Source organism: Platalea leucorodia (assembly GCF_965183815.1).
Source record: "Platalea leucorodia genome assembly, chromosome: 2".
Classification (NCBI taxonomy): domain Eukaryota; kingdom Metazoa; phylum Chordata; class Aves; order Pelecaniformes; family Threskiornithidae; genus Platalea; species Platalea leucorodia.
In genome coordinates this window covers 20,030,786-20,047,135 of record NC_138824.1, presented here as the reverse complement: position 1 = coordinate 20,047,135, position 16,350 = coordinate 20,030,786, and the positions used below count along the sequence as shown (strand labels likewise).

General features: G+C 42.6%; 1 protein-coding gene across 1 annotated transcript in view; it reads left to right on the top strand.

The window, feature by feature from the left end:
• Positions 1-2,244: 2,244 nt before the first annotated feature.
• LATS2 (large tumor suppressor kinase 2) overlaps positions 2,245-16,350 on the top strand; it is a 51,663-nt gene continuing 37,557 nt past the window's right edge. Inside the window, exons 1-2 of the mRNA XM_082304737.1 lie at positions 2,245-2,410; positions 6,820-7,395. Coding sequence (XP_082160863.1) covers positions 7,063-7,395 — 333 coding nt within the window. The 5' untranslated portion in view covers positions 2,245-2,410; positions 6,820-7,062. The remainder of the gene's footprint in view (positions 2,411-6,819; positions 7,396-16,350) is intronic.

Below are 16,350 nucleotides of genomic sequence, written 5' to 3'. Positions count from 1 at the left end.
TCAATTTCCTTAGTATTTTTGAGGAACTAATAGTTTGGGTTTCTAAAGGCTAAAAGCAGAAATAGTCTACAGAGTCTCCTCATCTGTGTCGGACCAGCGGAAGACGGGTACTTTCTGGAGAGCGGATTCAACCCCTCTGTCCTGTACCTGCTGCTCTGCTGGTGGGAATTCAAACCCAGCAACTCTGCAAATGCATGAAGTTCAGAAAGTGCAGCTGGCTGGAACCAGGAGGTGAAATAGTGCAGCTGAGTTTCATTCCCAGATGGATTGGAATGCAAAAGGAAAACAAACAGTTCCAAAGGAGAAAAATAAATGAAAAGATCTGTTTTACCTAGATTTAAAAATGCGGATGACAACCAAATCTTATGAAAGAGCATACTAGCACAGAGTAAGCAACTTTTATCTCGATGATGTTCCTTTAAACCAGCCTGAACTTTGTTGGGAAAAGGTCTCAAGCCATTGAGCAATCTCTCGTTTGGGCAATCGTGTTGCTATGCTTCATCGGTTAAGCACAGCAGTAATTCAGAAAATGAAGCCATGCTGCATCTGTCATATCATTTAAAATTTACTTCAGTTTTGCAGGTATTTGAAGATTGCAAAATGAACCACGTTACCCTGTAATATTCTGCCAATGCTGGAATCTGCTCTGAACCTAATGGGTTTCTGTAGCTCCCCAGAGTCGGAGGTTTCCTCTCCCCGCTCCCCGCCACAATATATTCCAGTCAATGACACTATTGAAATTCCAGAAGTAATTTATATACAGAAACTGGCTGCCCTCAGATGAGACGCTAAACAATTTCTGTGCACCAGGCTGCATTTTTCTCATGAAATGTAGTGCTCTACTGGCAGTCACTTAACATTCATCCCCTTCTCCTCCCAAACCAGCATCATTTATAAGGACTATTGACAATTTGCATGGAAGGCATTTAAAAAAAAAGGAAAAGGGTTATGATAAACAGGCTCAGAGAAATATCCTTAGATAGGACTGCCCATGAGTAATATTACTTACAAAAATAGTCCCTACGGTTTGGAAAAGGCTGTAAATATAGCTCCCACCCTGGAAAGACAGTTACGCATAGTCTTCTCTTTATACACGCTCTCGGTCCTGTTGAAGGCACTGGGAGTAGTCGCGTGATTAAAGATAACTGTGTGTCTGCAGCGTTTGCAGGACTGACATTTTCCCTGCCAAACGGAGCGCCTCTGCAATGAGCACCTCCCAGCTTTGCAACAGAATTTGGAGAATTTTGAAGTTTTATTTCAGGACTGCAGGATACTTCCATGTTAATGATCTAGATATATGCATATATATATATAGGAAAGCTTACTTTCTTATCATTCTTACTCTGTATTAGTATTCCCTGGTTATGGCTAGTGTGTGTATCTGTCATGCTGAGGTGTCAGAGCCAGCCTCCCAGATGCAAACATTGCTGTATTTGTGTGCAGGGGGATTGTTTCTCATTGATAATTGTCTTTATTAAAGACCATAGAGGTATCTAAAATCAGAATATTCCTACTTTCATGAAAAACAGGCTCAGATGCAGGCAGCTCCATCCACAAGGTCAAGCATGAGCTTTGCATCCAAAAATCCTTTGCAACTTGAGTCTGCATTTTTGATCCAGATGTGAATTCCCTGGCTGCCCTCCTCTGGCACCTCACAGCCCCCTTGACATGGTAAAATGCATGAAAAATAAGTCAAATACATAAAAAAAAAGGAAACCAGAGATGAAAAGAAAAGCCTAAATAGGCAGTGATAGTCCTGCTACTTTGGGGGGGGGGGGGGGGGTAGTTCGTCACAGAAGGAATAATAGTGAAAGATTATCACCACAAAATTCACAGTTAAAGTTTGGGGCAAAGTTAGAGTTTGAGGCAAGCGGACTGGCACCTCCAAGCCGCATACCTCCTCATCCCTTTTCACCTCAAGGAGCGGAGGCAGCGGTCAGCCACCCCTCTCCCCAAAACCCAGCGGGAGGGGAAGGAGTGTCACAAGTTAGCTAGGGAAGGGCATCCCGGGGGGGACCGGAGGGCGGAGGGGAGGCCGCCCCCGCGGTCGCGGGGGCGGCCTGCCCTCCGCCCTCCGGTCCCCTCAGGGTGCGACAACCCTTAACGGCCTTTCCCGCCCTGCCGCCCGAGAAGCCCCTCCCCCCGCTGGTATGCGGCGGGAGGGGCGGGGGGGGGAGTGGAGTGACGCGGGCGCCGCGGGTCACGTGACGCGAATGGAATGCCAACAATGTAGCGAATGTCCCGACTGCGCCCCGCACTCGGCGCCCGGGACGGCCGAGGGGGAAGATGGAGATCGGTCAGCGCCGTCGCGGTCGCCGCCGCTGTCGCCGCCGCTGTCGTCGTCGTTGTTGTTGAGCCGTTCTCTGACGGCACCCGGTAGGCGAGCGACGGCGCCGGGCGCCCCGAGGAGGTGAGAGAAGGGGAGGGGGGGCGCGGCGGTTTGCTCTCAACCCCGGGTGTGAGCGCTACCCCCCCCCCCCCCCCAACTGCTGTGCCCTGAGGGGGAAGTCGTGTGGAGAAGGGGGGGGGGCGCGAAGGAGGGTCGGTCCTCGAAGCGGGAGTCAGCGTCCCGTGTATGTGCCCCCCTCCCCGGGGCAGCCTCGGCGCCCTGCCCGCACGCTCCGACATTTTCCGGACACCCGTGTGACAGCCCAGCCCTGGCGGGAGGGGGAGGGGGGTCCCGCCCGCCCGCGGCCGCTGCCCCAGGCCGGGCAGCCCGGCTCCCCCCCCGCCGTGGGGACCGGCTCTGCGGGGTCCCGCAGCAGGCCGGAGCTGCTGGTAAACGGCCGGAGTTTATTTTGGGAGCTTTCTGCCTGCGAAAGGAGCGGGTTTGGGGCTGGGGGAGAAGCGGTTGGGACGCCCGCGTTCCCCGGGGCTACTCCCGGCCGGCACGGGGCTTGGAGGCGGCGAGCCTGGGCCGGACCCCGCCGGGGTGGGGGATGTCCCTGGAGGCGGGGGCCGGGGGCATCCAGAGCCGGCGAGGTCCCGTCCGGCTGCGGCGGGGGCCCTGCTGTTCCCAGGCAGTTGAAGGTCACTGCCAAAATTGAGCACTTCGCCACCCTCTCTCCTGCCTCGTGAGCGGTGTGCGTGTTGAAATACCCCCTTCCCCGGCAAAGGCACTCGCGCAAATGACGCAAAAAAGCGTATTGGAGTGTCCAGGCTCTGCGGTCAATTACTGCTGGTCTGCTGTGGATGGGGAAGGTGAGCTGTTTCCCACAGCGCTGGATTGGGCCAGTGCTTATGGTTGGCAGTGGGACACAGGCACAGAGTTACTTTTGGACACTTTTTGTTAGCAGGAGGAATGTTTTGGGGAAAATCCTCACTTCATTTCTTTTCACTTTCACCGTGTGCCCACTTATAAAGGGGAGCAGGGTTTGTATAATAATGAAATTCCTGACGCCGCACGCCCTGACAATCTTAAACCTCCAGTACAAAGTGGACAGTCCCTGCTTCCATGAATTTGTGATCCAAAAAAACCAAAGCAATGCCTGTAAACTTAGAGAGGGAAGGCAGTTGTAGCAGTTTCTTAAAACTTTACTCCTTCATTCTGCAGTGATCGCTAGTTCAGCTCACTACAGTGCCTGCACGGTTATAGACTGGGAAATGGCTCGCCAGCTCCGGATTTGGGACTTAGCTGTTGAAACACAGCTGAGCTTTAGTTTCTTGCCTGTGTCCGAGCTCCACCGAGCCACTAGCACACGCAGCCTGTTGGTGAATGAAGAAGCAGGAGCGTGAATAGCTAGTGCTGCTGGGACGACAGGCATCAGCATATAATTTCAGTGTGCTTGGTTGTTTGCTGCCAGAGCAGCTACTGGTATTTCTCAAATGAAGAAATATAATCAGTTATTCAAAAATTGTTCTAACTTGATGCAATTAAAGTAATGCTGCGCTTATTTGAAATATTATATCTTCAGGATAATGGACAAGCTTCTAATTAGTGCAGAATGTATAGCGTTTTGGAAAAAAAAGCTTAGGATTGTTTAGTCAGAATGGCTTGAAGCTCAAAAATTATTCTGAAAAGTCATTTCTCGTGATGGCAGGAAGGCTATTGATACATTCATGCTGTAGGAAAGGTGCAGATTAGAAGGATTTGGAGTTATCCAAATCCAGATGTACAGTCAGAAATGCTTAGACAGAATTAGACACACTACGTATCTTTTAGAGCGTACAACCTGTTTATTTCTTGCTAAATATGCAAATCACAGGAAGATTTTAAAAAGCAGGCAGCTTGTCTTTCTTTGTAAATCATCTGTAATATTTAATGTTCTGATTTCTTGGCTTATCTTACATATTTAGTTAAAAAACCCTTCTCCCAAATATGAAACACGCTTGCAGTTAGCTCCAGTACTTAACTGTTGTTGCTGTTCTCATTCGTACTGTCTAAATGATCAATGTTTCTTTCTGGTTTAGCAGTATTGTAAACGTAAGCTGACGAAGTTGCCAGCTGGCTTGACCTAGCATTATTAGACTCGAGCTTAGGCTAAAGGTCACAAAAGTTCTTTATGTGAAGCATGTGTGTAAGTGGGAAAGCAGTCCTTTGCTGCAAGAAGGTGGGGGGGTTGCGAGCTTTTCCAGCGCGTCCCAGGCCTGAGGATTGGCACGGGGACTGAAAAGGAAGAACAGCCCAGATTCCCAAACCCAGCCATATGGTACCTGCTGCTGTCAGGAAAAGACAGTTATAGACCAATTAATTGCTCTGTGTCTTTTAAGCACTAGCTAGTTATGATGTAATCCTAAAAAGGCTGCAATACTATTATGTTGGTGGGTTTTTTTTTAATCTTTCGCTATATTCTGACTAAGTAGACAAAATTCTGTTCTTGGGATTCTTCAGTCGCTTTTGTCTTCATTGAGAACAATGAAAACTTTACCTGTTATTGACTAACAGCTGATTTGTTGTTTGTGGAAATATCAAAATCTAGGTGAACAGCTTTAGCACTTCCCTTAAAACAAGTGACAAACCCTGTCCAATGTGCACGTGGGCGTTTATGTCACTCAGTCCTGGATGAGTTAAGGTTGCAGGATATCCTTAGAGAGTACCAAGTGGAGGAGCTCGAGACCTCAAATACATTATTGGTGTCTTTTAGTTAACTGAGCATTTAAATCTTAGGAAAAGAGGCTGACATGGGTGCCCTTCATTGTGTGTTCTGAAGTAGTTTGATCCTAGAGCTTTCAGGGTAGAGTTCTACCACTTTTCAGCCAAGACGTGGAGGAGTATATGGCATGTGTTGTAAGAACATAACATGTAGACCGTATCTCAAGTGATTAATCTGTGCTCCTGCATTTCAGACTGGTGAACCATCATAAAAGAGTCTAGGGTCTGACTTCACTGTTGCGTTTCAGTCCTTGGTCGTAGAGGCAATCTTGAAGTGGACTCTGGACTAATGAGGAAGTGGTGATGGGCTTCCGAGGTGAATGTGTCCAGATTCTCTTGGCCTTCACAATAGTAAGCTGTTTGCTTGGCGGTGAGAAGTGATAGTAAATGTATGGAAATGGTTGTTTTGTTGGGAAATACTATAGCTATCACAGGAAGAGTTGTCACAATGAGTTGAGTTTTAGTATGAGCACGTGCAAATAAAGAAGAATACTTTCTGGAGAAACTCCTTCCAGTGATGAATGTGCTATGATCAGAAGTGAGGTGCCTTTTTTAAAAAAAAAAAAAAAAAAAAAAAAATCCAGTCGACTTCTGAGTGAGCGAGAGGAACATACGGTGTGTTACAATCTTCTGTATTTGTGATTTGAAAACAACTGAACAAAATTCCAACCTTCCCAACAAAGTGGCTTGAGCACCATTCAGGAGTCACTTTGCAAGTGCTAGTAGCACCAGCAGAAGCAAACTTTTGTAAACAGCATCAATAGCGAGATGATATTTCTGATTTAGCTATCTTTTTATTCCTCTTCTGAATGCACCATTATTTAATGTTTCTGTTATGGTGTTGCCACAAAGACTTAGTTAAGGTAGAATTCTCGCTGTAACTTCATGCTGCATGGAGATCACAAGTTGCACAGTAGCTTGGCTGTGCTGCATAGTTGTTCTCAGCTGCCTGTCAGAAGAGGTGCATAAAGCTGTCTCAGTCTTCTGTTTTTTCTGTGTTGGGATGCTAACTGAGCTGATTCTGCCTCTTCTGCTGTTACTGAGTAGCTCCATCTACTGCTCTCTTCCCTTTCTACCCTGTTAGGCATAGCTAATGAAATATCATATACCCTCCTATCTCCCTTCCCCCCCCCCCCCCCCCTTCCAGTTCTGGGGAGAATTTTTACCTTCAGGGTTTGCTAAGATATTCATGTGGAAAGGCAGAATATCTTGTCTTTCTGTTATTCACTTTGTTATTGAAATACCAGAAGTTGCTATGGTTAGAGTCATCAATATTTCCATTATAAATCTTTTTCATAAACTTCTGAAACTGAGCTCAGCTAGTGTAAAACAAACAAAATCTTAGGGGGGGGGAATATTTCATGAGCATACTCTTCCCTAATTATGAAATAGGATAGGCTTGTCCAGGATTTGGTTATGCAATTGGGTGGGAACAGTTAGGTACTGTAAAATTCTTAAATGTTGTAGTTCTTAAGGATTTTATTTTAATTTATTTTGAAAATGAAACTTTAAAGAAAAAGGGATTATTTATTGATTATGTTGAGAAAGCCTCTTGGAATCCTGTTCTTGAAAACAGATAAAGTGAAAATCATTAAAGGGAATCCAGCTGTGACAGCTTAATAGGTTAAACTGATTCACTTTCACTTGATTAATTTTCATGCTGTCCCTTCAGAGGCATTTACAGTATCAACTTAATTGCATGTACTTTCTATTTTCTTTTGTTTCAGACACTGTCATTCTGCAAAATGATGATTCCAAGGATTTTCGTTTTCTGTAGGAAGCGTGAAGATCGTGATCTGAAGTAAAATGTTGGCAGAAGTTTCTTGAGAATTTTGCCTTTTCTTTTTCTCTTTGAAGGATTATGTTTACAAGAAATTGATACCATCAAGCGACACTTTTTCGAAATAAAAAGTAATTTAAAAAAACTAAGAATAAAGCTGTATTTATGCTCAGAGAAAACTGGATTAACAATGAGGCCAAAGACTTTTCCTGCTACGACATATTCTGGAAACAGCAGACAAAGGTTACAAGAGATTCGAGAAGGTTTAAAGCAACCATCCAAATCTTCAGGACTACCTATTGGACCAGGCAGTGAAACTTCTCTGGACCCTAAGATTTTAATAGGGAAGGATGCTGCAAGGCAGCAGCAGATGAGACAAACACCTAAGTTTGGACCATATCAGAAAGCTCTGCGAGAAATTAGATACTCTTTGCTGCCTTTTGCTAATGAGTCGAGCACTACAGCAGCTGTTGAAGTAAATAGGCAGATGCTCCAGGAACTGGTGAATGCAGGTTGCGATCAGGTACGTATGAGTTTGGAGGGGGATTGTCACTGCCTTCAAAATGAGTTTATACTCAGGACTGAGGAAAGGATTTTGATGGAAGTTCTCAAGCTTGCCAGTTGACAAAATGCACCGTTTCTTCTGGCAGTCGTGTTGCTGTATGACTAGCAGAGTAGATGGACTTGCTGTTGAGAGATGTGCCTAGTATGGGGTTAATTCATGTTAAAGATGGTCATGGTGACCTGTATGATTCTCTTATGATTTCTCCAGTTGATATATAAGGCTGAACAGGGTAGCGTGTCTTTTTCTTTTTTTTTTTCTTTTTTTCCCTTTTTTTTCCTTCTTTTCTTCTTTTTTTCCCCTCAATACTGGAACAAGCCTTAGCTATGAGTAATAGGGTGGAATTTTGTCTGGCATATCTAAGCTCAGTTCACTGTCAGAAGCAACTAAAGAAATGGCAGAGACAGTATATGGTCTTTGAAGAAGCCCACCTGCTGTTTGCTAGAAGTGGGTGGAACTGGCTGGATGTTTGGGAAGCAGCAGTGGTTGGGCGCACACCTTTTCTTCCTCACCTTCTCTGCTTCTATCAAGAGGTGGTAGCCATGTCTCAGATAAGGAACTTGGCACAGAGATGCTTGCTTTTGTCATTCCAAGATTGATGCTAGAATGTATTCTTAATTCAAAGATCTTTCACCTGGTGCAGAACGTGGTCTTTTTGCGTTGAGCTGGTTTCATGTTGCATGTGCTTCCAGTGTTGGTATTGACTTTTACCTCTGTCCAGGAATAGTTCAAAATTTTGCTTTTTTAGAGATGGAAGTGCTGTTTTGGGCTCAGATTCTGATTGTTGTAGAAACAACTTTTTTCCTGTGTGATTGAATGGTGGTTGTTGACAAGCTGAAACGTTTCCATTTATAGTCCTTGATATAAATTGGAGAGATTTAAAACCAAAGCGCTTTTGGTGGCATTTCCTTCATTTCAAAGCTTAACCTCCATTCGCTCATGGCAGAGTGTGAGTCTCTTGGCTCTCCTAGACCACATTCTGAATCTGTATAACAAAACTAACATCAGGCATTATTATAAACAGTCTGCATTTCTCTGGAGCTATATAGACATTAATTAGTGCTGTTTCTATTCCAAAGAGTTTATGCTATGTGAGATAATCAGAGCTAGAGTAGATTGCAGATCCAATGAGAAGTGCTGCAGTACAACTAAACACTTCCTAGTCCAGTGAACCAAGATACTGTACTGAATTATTTAACTGGAGAAACCAGGGATTTTCTCTGATCTTAAGCATGCCATGAAAACACAGTGTTTTTTAGAACTCTGCCCTCTAAATTTCCCTAGCTGTTTAGGATGAGAACACTCCCTGTGCGTATGAGCCAAGGTTAAATGAGCACAGCTGGATTCTGGATTGGAAATGCACATTTGGTAGGTTACATAGACAAATCGTTCACATACAGAACAGGCTTGTTGGACTGAAATCTTGGAACATACTTTGAGCACACTACAGCACAGAAATGTTAAGCCAATGTATAAAACAGAAATACCTGAGCACCTGTTAAAACGTCTTGGTATTAAAGGCAATGTAATGTACTATATGTGTAAAGTTTTTAATATCTTTAGCTATTTTGACTTAAATGTTCATACAGTGGTATTACTTCTTATAAAGCACTGAGAATAAGCCCAGTTCTGACTCCGATGTGGAGATTTTTGCTACCTCCTTGAATTTGGCTGCACATTTTTGGTTGTTGGTTTTTTTTTTTTTCTTTTTCCTCCCTCACTGGCCATGATCCATTCATCCTCACATTTAGCTTTTCTCCCTAGCTATGACTTGTTGCGTGGAGACAACATTATTTGGCCTATCCCTTAGGTGTGTTTGGCATTCAAACCTAAGCGTAAGCAGGATCACATTTGGCTAGAGTCCAGATAGGTGTTCCAAAACTGGAGTCTTGTGGCTAAAAATGCTGGGTTTCCTAATGTGGGACCAGGCCGTATGAAGGCTGGCTGTCCTGGAGGGCTGTGAATGAATGGGGCTTCTTGAGATGGTGTGAATGGTATCTGGCCCTGGGTATGGCATGGTGTATGGTAACAGACTTGATTACTGCCTCTAGATTCTTCCTTCCCTCCTGGTGCCCGAGCTGTTTTGAATCAAATGCTGAACTGTTTGAGAGTATGATGTGCAGTAAATCAGCCATCCCAAGCTACCCTGTCCCTGCTTGCAAATCAAAGGCTTTAAATGCCTACCGCGTGGACACCTCCTGTACTCCTGTAGGCAGCTAACAGATCTCTGGTTTAACAGAGAAGTGAAGTCAGCTTCATTTTCTTTAGGGATGGTTTTATTTACCTCTGGACCCACTGCTAGTGTGGGGTTGGTAAATGGGCATTGAAGCCCCCCCCCCCCCCCCCCCCCCCGGTCTTACAGCTCCTCATCCTGCTTCATGATACACTAATCAGCTGTTAACAGCAAGTGTCCTGAATTTGCCTATTTGTCATAAGAAACTCTAATCATGGGCATTCTAGGAAGTTGTGAAGAATGAATAGATGGCTATAACATTATTTGGTTTGATCTTATGTGAACTCCATTTTCAAGTTGGATTTGGGCTGATGCTTTTTGGTGTTCTAGATGGAACACTGGAAAGTAATCCTAACCTTGTGGGTAATCTGTTCCGGTGGACGCCATGCAAGGATCGGGATTCTTCTTCAGTCTGTTTATTGGGCTACAATAAGGATTTTTGGAAGGCTGAAGGGGAGCAGTGACAATTAAGAAGGAAGGAGTACAAATTCTAGAGGCTGGGGAAGGGATACTGCTATTTATTACTCTTATTAGCTCCACTCATCTAGCATATCTGTAGCATGGTTAGATTTTAACAACAACCATTTTACATACTACAAGAGATGTTACCTATTAGGTAACATAAAGGTAGGATTTGTAGCTCCCTGTTCTTCCTAAGTGACTCTAAGTATTAAGATGAAATTGAAATTGGTTTAATTAAATAAAAAGGAAACATCATAACATTTTATTACTTTATTCTTGCTCTATGAGAGACCCACACAGACAGGAAATTGGTTATAAGCTAACTGGTAAACTTAACAAATACATAAAATGCAGTGTAATTCATGAAGTAAATACAAAATTTTTGTGTCTTTCAGTTACAGTCATCATAGGTGTTACATGTGAAAATGTTTTGGGTTGTTTTGTTGTTTGTTTTTGGTTTTTTTTGGTTTTTTTTAAATTGATTAGGAAGTTGCCAGTGCCTTTTTAAATGACCCATGTTGTTTCACAAAGATTTCTTTTCAGCCATTGTGTAGCTTATGATTTTGTAGTGAAATCTGGCCCTCAGAATTTAATGGGGACTTTGCTGTTGACCTGAAAGAAGCCAGGCTTGCACTTTTTTTTTTTAAAAGAAGTACAAAACAAAACTACACACATAATTAGTCATAGTTCTTCTCAAACAAATGGAGTAACTTGTCTGTTGTTTGCTTAAGTCATCCTTTCAACAGTAATTATTGAGCAAGTTTCCATCAAAAATAATTAGTGCAGCATAAATTGTTTTGAAACTTGTAGAATATGACTGCAAAAGGCCGGACCGTTTTTGTTGCAAAAGCTTGAAGCCAAAAGCACTGCTAATGTACTGTTCTTCAGTAAATAAAACTCCTTGGGTGTGGAAGTGTAACTTAGAGTCGCTGCAGAGGGACAGGAGCATGGGGCGTCTGTCCTGCGGGCTGGTAAACCGCTGGAATCACCTGGGGCAACTGGATGGCGTTTGGGGTGTGGTGGTAAATGCAGCTGCTGTTGTGGATTGAATTTTTCTAATGAATAGATGCAATTGAGCATATGATCAGTGACATTCCAGCAACCTGAATGGGCTGTACTGTACTTACTGTACTTCCTTAGAGCATAAACAGCCACTGACATTGTAATGTAGAGTGGGCTGCAGCAGTTCTAGATGAACTGTGGAACGTTACACACTTATCGCTTCCCCCCCCCCCGGCTTCCTTGCAAGCAAACTTCTTTTCTCTGAGCAAGGGTGCCTTTTCTGGGTGAAGATTTCTCGACATAGTTTGTTTGGGCAGCTGTTTTTAAGAAAAAATGATGGTTCAGGTTTTTTTACAGGCTATGTACCTCCAGTAACATGCGTCATGTACTGTACACTGAATAACTGTGTGAATATGTGAAGCAGGGAAGTCCTTATGTTTAATTTTTTCCAGAGGCTTTTATAAATATCTCTGTAATAAAACATGTACACTCCACCTGTGCCAATATCAGAAGATTCCGAAGGGGAAGATCTGTCCTTTGGATGCTAATTATAGTGTCTTTCAAGGAACTGGAATGGTGTTTGCGGGTACTGTAATGTGTCTAAGAATACGATGCTGACCGTCTTGTCATCTGTATTACATTGGATTAATGGAACTCACTTTGTAGAAGTGAGGTGGTTTTGGTGTGTTTTTTGGGGGGATTGTTTTTTGTTATTTAATTCTCCTTCTTGCATTCCAGGATTCTTGTGATCTCTTCATCATGGATTACATCCTTTTTATTTAACCCATTTGGCAAAGATTCTACCCTGATTTGGGAACTACCGCTTGATTTTGGGAAACTTTAAGAATGGGGAATACAGTATTTATCTCAATTTGAACAAATATTTGCTCCTCTTTAAGTGAGGGAAATTCTGCTATGCCAAGCAGAGCTTGGGCAGGAAGTCCTTTTTATGTTTGCATGTGGAATTGGTATTGTGTTTTTTCTTTTCTATATAGGATTTTAGGTCATGCTTGTTCACATACAATCCATGTGCCATCTAGCAGTGTGTTACCGAGCAGTATGACTTTTCATCCTATCATTGGAGTGATGAGAAGAAGCAGATAACAATGCAAAGTTAATACATGGCTGGAGTTTTGCTTGTAGTAAAATATCTGTTGTGATGTATTTGTTAAGATGTCTGAAAAGACAGCTTAGCTTCGACGTGAAGGGCAGCAAATCTTGTAATAGCCCTGAGCAAATGGGGGAATTAATTTCATAACATTGGCCTGTCCTGTAACAAAATTTTGTCTTCTGCTTGGGTAAACTTTACCTGTGGTGAGAGTTCTGCTTGCCCAGCTATTTTCCAAAAGCTCCAGGATGAACATCTTAGTCATCTTCTGGGTGTTTTCGGTCCAGATTATTTTGTTAATGAAAAATGACTGAAGAATGAGCTGTTACAAGATTGCCTAGGTTATTCTGTAGGACATATGTTAAAGGTGGCAAGAGTCATTACAAGCTATCTTGCAGCTCAGGAGGAAATGAGTATTCTTGGGTTACAAGGAGAAAAAAGAGGCCTTCAAATGAGGGCACTCACTGCTGAATGCAGGAGAAGGATTTTATTTTAGCAACTGAAGTAGATTTGATAATTCAGGCCGACAGTCTCTTGTGTGTTCGTTTGCCTCCCTCATTTGAAGGTAAGTTGTTCACTCTCTGTTCTCTTGGCTAGATGTGTTCAGAGCTTGTTTCATAACCTTTTTCTTTCTAACCTTCCTTTTTGGTTCCAACCTTTCTCATTTCTGAGAAGTTTTGAGTATCATCCAGTGTTCTTCCATCAAAGCATGTAAGGAAATGTGTTTTCCCACCAATATGCCTGAAGGTAGCCCCTTAAGTCATTTCAGTTTTTAGCTGCTTCAGAAAAAGTGAGTCATAGCTTTCCAGGGGCTGAAAGCAAGAGGCGAGGATTGCTTTTGAGCTGATACCTGACGACACCTCTCTCTTCTGTCCTGTTTCTCTTGTCTCCAGTCTACCTGCGTTGCTGTCGCTTCTTCATGACACTTGGTCTGAATATACTTGAATCCTCTGTGTCGTGACGCAGTTCCTGCAATATATTTGGGAAGGTGCTCTTGGTCTTGTTCTGTGTGAGTGTGACTTAGAGTATGCTCTTGTCCTGCAGAAGGAAGAAGAAGAATTTTGTCTTTTTCCTTGCATTTTTGCGGTGGTGGAAATACTCCTTGGCAGTAGTAGGTGATTCCATGTGCTCCTTCACATGACAAGATGTGGCTTCTTGGCAGCTGGGCAGTAATATGGCACTGAACAAGACTGCAGTATGTTTTAAACTCTGCCCTTTATTCTTGTTAGTCTGCTTTTTTTTCTTCAGCAAACTATAGAATAAATTGCAACTTGGTAATAGGATTATGTTTGAAATGACAGAACAGCAATCAGATGCTAGACTTCAACTGCAGATAAGTGTGAATCTTGAGTTATGTTAAACTAATGCTTCCCTATTCCTCGTGTCAGATAATCATTCTAGAAGCTTGGGAGTTAATATAAAAGTCTAAAATTATGTATTGCTGTAACAAGGTGCAGGATTAACTTGCATTGGATACTTAAATTGTATTTATTAAAATTTAATTGCCAGAAGAAGGTTGAGCTATTCTTTTTTTTTTTTTTAATAAAAAAGGAAATGGTTTCACAGTCACTAAAAATTCTGCATAAGCATTAACTTCAGTCTCTGAATAAAAAAAAGCCCTTGTGACCAAAAGTAAAGATTGCCATTATTGTAACAGGAAGTTGATATCACAATAGTAATAGGGTGTAACCGTTCCTTTTACATTTTTTTGTTGTTCTCAGCCTAAATCTCTGCTGCTCTTTTCAGCTTGTATCTGAGAGGAACCAATGTGATTTTTATGCTGAGACTGAAAAGTAGCATCTCTGCATGGAGGGTGCGGGGGGGTGTATTTTTTTGGTTGTGTTTGTAGTTGGCCTTTTTTTTTCCTCAAAAAAAATGGAATGACACTTCTAAACTCAGAGAGAGGTTTCAGTAGAAGGACTGGATACAAGGCTTTTGCATGCTACAGTCCTTAGAGGTAATCCAAGATGTGCATTTGGAATTCATTTAATTCAACCTAGGAATGCTTTCCTGATAGTTGCTAAACTAAATAAAAGCTTATGTTAAAGCTGCTAATTGAATATCAGTAGAATGCAAATGAAAGTCTATGACTGCTTCTCATGTGATATATAGGCATGTGCCATACTTGTGTGGAGTGATTTTTTTTTTTTTTTTTTCCTTTTTCTTTTTTTATTTCCCTAAGGCATGGCCAAATATACAGAGTAACTTAACAATGGCAGTCCTTTTTCCTCACTCTTTTTTCATGCTGTACCCACGGGAAAAAATATTTTGCAGACATTTTGAAATTAGTTGATCAGCAGAACTGAAACTAAGTTAACAGGAAGAAAAAACATGGGGAATTTCATCTGTACCCTGTGTAGAAATACTGTCAGCAGGTACATGAGCTTGTAGTAATTTAAATTACAAAAGTGTAGCCAGGCATTCAGTTGCATAATATAATCTGATAAACTGAAGGGAACTAAGCTACTTTTTCTTCCATTTTATTTATAAAATGTCATTGCTAGATATTGTCATATTTGCCCAAGGACAGAATGAAGTTACTGTGACTGCATTTCCTGGAAGCATGGTAGTATTACAACTGCATGTCTGTTTTCTGGAAATATTCAAGATGCTGGCTGAGTTCTTACCAGACCCCTGTTGGAAAGAGAAACAGTGACCAGTATGGTCATGCCCAGGAGGCAGGGACTGAGGATTACACCGCTGTTGCTGCGAAGGTGAATGGTTATGTGCTAGAAAACACAGCAGAAGTGCTTTTTGGTTGTGAGGTTGATCATGTCACTCTCAAGCAGACCACAGCTTGTTGGTGCTCCCTTGGGCACAGCATTCAAATCCTACTCAGCAGCTGCTTGTGGTGGTGGTGACTCCTATATAATGTCCGTGTCCCATATGTGTTGTCCGTGTATCCCTCCAACCTGCCATAAATCAGGCTCCAGTACATATATTCTTTGTTCCTTGGGTGCTGGCTGTCTCTGTGACTTACAAATGCACGTATGCAATGCTGTCTAAAATACGTGAGGAGAGACATGAAAGAGACCTTTAGGTCGAATTTGCTTGGTGATGGCAGCTGCTGTTTTTCTCATTTGTTGGGTATGTCCATTAATTCCCCATCATTGCTTTTTTTTTTTTTTTTTTTTTTTTTTTTTTTTTTTAAATCTCTCAACGAACAGCTGGGCAGGTTTTCCTTTATTTGACTTAGGAAGGAATTCTGGCTGGATTGCAAGCTGCCTCACTACACATATAGCTACTCTAGAGTAGATGTTTTACAATCAGGTACTGCTGTAACAAATGCAGTTCACACTAGTAAATTCTAGGAGGGACAGACACCCTGTTTGCTTAAAGCTACAGATGTTTGTGTTAATTTGGGCCTTATCCTTACATAAGTTGTGTACAGCATGTGAAATACATTCCACTTTTTTCACTCTTTTCTGTTTATGTTCATAATGTATTTGTGAATGTAGCTTAGATCCGGTGTTTTTATGTTGCTTGGAGCTGAGACTTAGAATGGAAAATGCTGGTCCCTATTTCTAGGTTTTCATCATTCCCTAGCTTTTTGGAAAAAAAAAAAAATTAAAAATGCCTCTGATTGATTACCAAAATACAGGCTCAAGTTGCTGTGGCATTGTGGTCTTTGGTGTTATCGTACCACAGCAGCAGCAGGCTCGTATTGTCCAGACTTGAGAGCAATCCCAATTTCCCATCTTCAGAAGATGCTTAAATCAAAGCCTGGTGAAAGTCAAACAGTCAGCCTCTTGCTGTCTACCTGCTCTACACATCTGCTGCTGGTCACCCAAAATACTGTTGCTGCTGGAATATTTCTGACTTCATGTTACTTGGCAGCTGATGTGTCTTCCCTGATACCATGTGGCTTCTGCTGAGGTAGTTCTGTCAGCTCTGGTCTTGAGGGGTCACCCCGCTATGGTTGCAGCACAGCAAAACTAGTTTTGTTCTAATGGTCTTGTCCTGCCATCTGGACTGTCACTGGCAGTTCATAAGAAACTTCTTATATGCAAACTGACACGTAGAAATTAGGTTTCACCCAAGAGATGCATGTGTGCATCTATGCATTATGATGACCGCAATATTTGCATGGTACCAGCTGTTTGCAAAGAAC